The sequence below is a fragment of the Gavialis gangeticus genome, unplaced genomic scaffold (genome assembly GCF_001723915.1).
Source record: "Gavialis gangeticus isolate Ggan-Ray unplaced genomic scaffold, GavGan_comp1, whole genome shotgun sequence".
In the NCBI taxonomy this organism is placed as follows: domain Eukaryota; kingdom Metazoa; phylum Chordata; order Crocodylia; family Gavialidae; genus Gavialis; species Gavialis gangeticus.
The window spans coordinates 5,198,144-5,202,668 of NW_017729006.1; the positions used below are offsets into that span (position 1 = coordinate 5,198,144).

Consider the following 4,525-nt stretch of genomic DNA (forward strand, 5'->3'; position numbering starts at 1 on the left):
AGAACAAAAGATAATATAAATTTTCTATTCCAAAGGTCAGATATTAGATTTTCTTTCTACATACAAATAAATACATTGTACACTCATATAAACAAATACGGTGTTAGAAATTGATCAAACTTGACTATCATAGCATTTCAATTGATGTAATATGCTGTATACAATGCTTGAGGATGTCAAGTAACTAGGAACAGTAGAGTGAGCTTCCTAATGTTTGTTGCATTTAAACTTTCATCTTACATTAATTGGTGTGTTTTTATCTGTATACACAAGGGGTAAATTATTTAGCAATGCTCTTAGCTAACTTTACTTAGATGCAATTATTAATATAGCAAGAAGAAAAAAAGTGGTAGACAAGATTTTCAATATTTGATTTATTAACATGGATGAAGGAAGAGAATAATTTATTTTACACAGTTTTTTAACATTTAACAATACAATATCAAGAGGCCTCTGACTTTTACCTTTTCTTGTGCTTCCTTCCAGGCTTTTACTGGGTCAGATTCATAACCTCTCTGGACTAACATTTGAATCAAATCTTTCTTTGACCTATTCTCTGTGTGAGAAATACAAAGAAAAAATATGGTGAAGAAAAGTAATGCTTTATTTTATTAATTTCACATATTTATTAAAATACATATGGATAGGTATACATACGTGTGTGTGTGTGTGTGTGTGTGTGTGTGTGTGTGTGTGTGTGTGTGTGTGTTCTATTGATTTACAGAAATGTTTTCTGCTTTTATCAGTTCTAAGTTTTAGTTTTATTATTCTTCTTACCTATTGTAATTTTCCCCTGTATCTTCTCTAGGACGAAGCGAGCTTGATTGTTAAGTTTGGTAGATTCTGCCCCTAACATTCCTACAAGCCAGTCCTTGCGCAAACTATAATAATGTAATCGTAAATCAAAGAACTCTTTCAGGATATCTTGCACAGTTTCATATTTTTTCAGGCATCCCATATGATCAAAGAGCACCTGTAGAAAAAGTCACTGAGTAAATTAAATGTTGTTAAATCAACATACATACAAAATAGTCACTGTATATTACATTATTTGTGGACATATGGCAGGTAGAGATATTTTCTAAGTTTCCTGAAGTCAAATTATGATCTCACTGTAGCAAGAGATCACTTCCGGTTGTAAGCCTTAACTTACAATCATAAAGTAAATGAATTTGCCTAGAGGCAGAAATAAATCCCTATCCAATTAATGCATCAGATATACAACAATATTTTCAAACAGTATTCAAAACATGTATGGATGTCCCTGAATTTAGCTTGGGCATTTAGGATCCAATTTTGTATAAGTATTAAATCAGCAGTATAATAAAACTAGTCATTTGTAATAATTTACATGTAATATTTGAAGAGCACCTGTAATACTCAACTGGTTTTTAAAATAAGTAAGCATTCCTTCTCATGTCAGCTGTGAAAATCAAAATTTCACAAATCCTCAAAAATACTTCAGATATAAAATACACCCACCAGGGGTTTAATTCTACATTATCTGTGCACTTAAAGCTACCTTAAGTATCTATTTAAGTTTGCAGGAAATATAGGATTAAACTCTAAACATTAACAGGCCTATTACCAATTTTAATCCTGATTCTCCACTTACAGTATTTTATGTAGACATCTAAATCCACGCAAAGTATAAGATACCATCATTTTTACATGGTACATTTGCTTTCTGTAGGACACAGTGCAAAGCAGTAGGGCATTGGGCCATTTACTTTTTTAATAAGGTATTTCAAATGACTTCTATATGTATATAGTATGTCTCTATTTGTATTAGAATAATAGCAATATTTTGTATACAGGAGTATCTAGAAGCTGCTTGAAGGAGTGAAATTCGGTCTTTTCAAACACTGTACAGAAACAACAGTTGAAGAGGCAATCTTTACCCAATGATTTTACAAATCAAGGTCTCAATTTATAAACAGTTATGCATGTGTATAAAAATTACTGATATGAATATTTGCTTCTGGGTACAAAACTGACAATGCACTTGAGTAATGTGTGCGTAACAGTGCAGTAACTTAATTAAATACCATGGCCTTGATCATAAAATGAGATACGACAATGGGCCCTTGTGATCACTCATAACCAATTGTAGCATATAAAATGAGAATTTAAAAATGTTTCTGACAGAAGTATGATGCTCAGATTTATCTGCAATATGGCAGAAAATAATATAGTGTCACGTTTAAACGCTGTCTAGTTGCTGAATAGATCAGACATTTGTTCTATGAAAAAGCACACAACATAATCAGCAATTACTTTTGTCAATAATAAAACATGAAATATTTCAGTTATCAATCATATGGATTTAGAGCCAAAACCAAGTCAACGAGTTACTGTAACAATTCAGGTAATTAAACATAGAAAAGTTACCATAGAATTACAAGTAAGACTTGTTTGAAGCTTAAAGACTTTGTGCAATCCAGCAGCCTCTGCTTGTGCAAGTTTTTCTTCTGTCATTTTCACTACAAATTTCACAGTTGTATCAGTGTGGTACTCTTTGTAGTCAGAAATTAATGCTGGAGTTTTTTCAGTCCCATTCAACATAGGTTCTAGCACCTGTTCTTTGTATACCTATAATAAGAATAGAAAAAAAACGAACACGTAATCCTTACAGTTCTTGTTTTAAATCCTCAAAATGCAAGAGCAATGCAAACAGATATGCTAAAAAGCTACATGTAGCATAGCTACCAGACTTCATGTCACAAACATGCACTTGCAATGCAACCCTTCACAAAGCAATCTGCACAACCCACAAGAACTAGCACAAGTGTCAAAAGGTGTCTCACATGCCTAGCCAAAGGATACATATTTAAAGCCATCCAGAGGAGAACAGACATTAAGCATTAACTCAAGAGGAAGAGCTACCATTCCTTAAAAAAAGATAATACATGACACAGTAAACACATCTTCTATGGAAGCCAAGGAAAAGGCAATCCATGAGTAGCTTCCTGCAATGCAGACTACCACCAAAATAAAAATCTAATGATTGAAATTTCAGTATGTGATTAAATATTTTATTAAAGTTTCTTTTAAAATCTAAATTTGTTTCAGCATTACTAACCTGGGTCCATGTTCTTACTGGAAGCTCTGTAATCTCTACTGTGTTCCTGTCCACCACAAATATTTCACCGCTAACAACATACTGGTTTTGACCAAGTTCGTGGATAGTTCCTTTAAAGTTTTTGTAGTTGGGAAGCTGCAAATGCAAAGAATATGCAGAAATATTCTTTAAAACAAAACACTGAGAAGAAATATTTGTTTTATACTAAAGCTGTCAAGTTTACTGGCACTGTACAACACAGTTTAATTACTCAAGTTTACTAAGTATCTTACAAACTTAAGTTATAGTGAGTAAACTACATTAGAAACCAAAACATACACATACAAATTATAGCAACATACCACAGAGTAGATTAAATCTTGTTTGAAAGATGGCAGTGGGAATTTTTTTTGAGAGTCAAAATATAGACAAGACCCCCCAAAATAGGACAGACTACAGATTAAAGCAGATTAAGTGCACTAAACTGCCAGGATATCTCAAAAGGAAGTCCAACAGATACAGCTAGAACAAAAAAATAAATTTATTTGCAGTCCCAGTAATTTGTGAGAAGAAATTCTGCGCATTGTAAAAGCTGAAATCTGTAGCTAACAGTTATGCCATGAGAAAGGTGGCTTTGAAGGCACCAATGCAAGCCATACAAATCATAAATTTGCATGAAGAGAGACTGTAACCTGTAGAAGATGGGCAGGATAGTGCCAACATCTGACAAAGTGAGCTGCTGCTCACAAAAGTTTATACATTCCTGATTCAGTTAGTCTATAAGGTACAACTGTACCCTACCTTCTGCCCAACAACTTCAGACTAACATGGCTAACCACCTATCTCTATTGTAAAAGAATGATGGATACAGTTTGTTATCAATCAGATCACAATGTCATAGCCTTCTTAGAACCATAATTTTTATTAACATGCTAACAACGTATTACTCATCGTAATAGAGAAAGTGCCTTTCTCTACAAACAAATCAGAAAAGTATGAATTATAAAAGTTGCTAGTTTCTATAAAAACTAAAAACCTTCATTTCTCCAGGCTCGTTGAAGATACCTTTAATAAGATTAGTAATACACTCCAAGTCCAAGGAGGTAATAATTAGGCTGTGAAATGTTTCTAGAGTGATATAAAATGCTGTTTATAAATGCAAAACTGAAGTTGGTTAAAGGAACATACAAGTTTTCATTACTTTACCATAGGATGGGGATCTAAGCCTTCTAGCATTCGCCTGACGTTGTTCACAATCTCTCTGGTATCATAGTTTGGAAGTTTACAGGCCCAGCCAGTGCCAATTCCCTCGGCTCCATTTATTAAAACCATAGGAATGATGGGAATGTACCACTCAGGCTCTACACGCTGGTTATCATCATAAAGGAACTTAAGCAGGTTGTCATCCATTGCAGGAAAGAGCAGCCTTGCCAAAGGGCTTTAAAAAAAAAAAAAAAAAAAAGG

At 33.5% G+C, this 4,525-nt stretch overlaps 1 protein-coding gene across 4 annotated transcripts in view; it reads right to left on the bottom strand.

The window, feature by feature from the left end:
- Positions 1-4,525, bottom strand: part of TOP2B (topoisomerase (DNA) II beta) — a 103,705-nt gene that overhangs the window by 19,994 nt on the left and 79,186 nt on the right. For all 4 annotated transcript variants that reach the window (XM_019508765.1, XM_019508764.1, XM_019508766.1 and 1 more), the window contains 5 exons: positions 4,268-4,499; positions 3,083-3,217; positions 2,392-2,592; positions 778-973; positions 465-556 (listed from right to left, as the gene is read on the bottom strand). In XM_019508765.1, the coding sequence (XP_019364310.1) occupies positions 465-556; positions 778-973; positions 2,392-2,592; positions 3,083-3,217; positions 4,268-4,499 (856 nt within the window). The remainder of the gene's footprint in view (positions 1-464; positions 557-777; positions 974-2,391; positions 2,593-3,082; positions 3,218-4,267; positions 4,500-4,525) is intronic.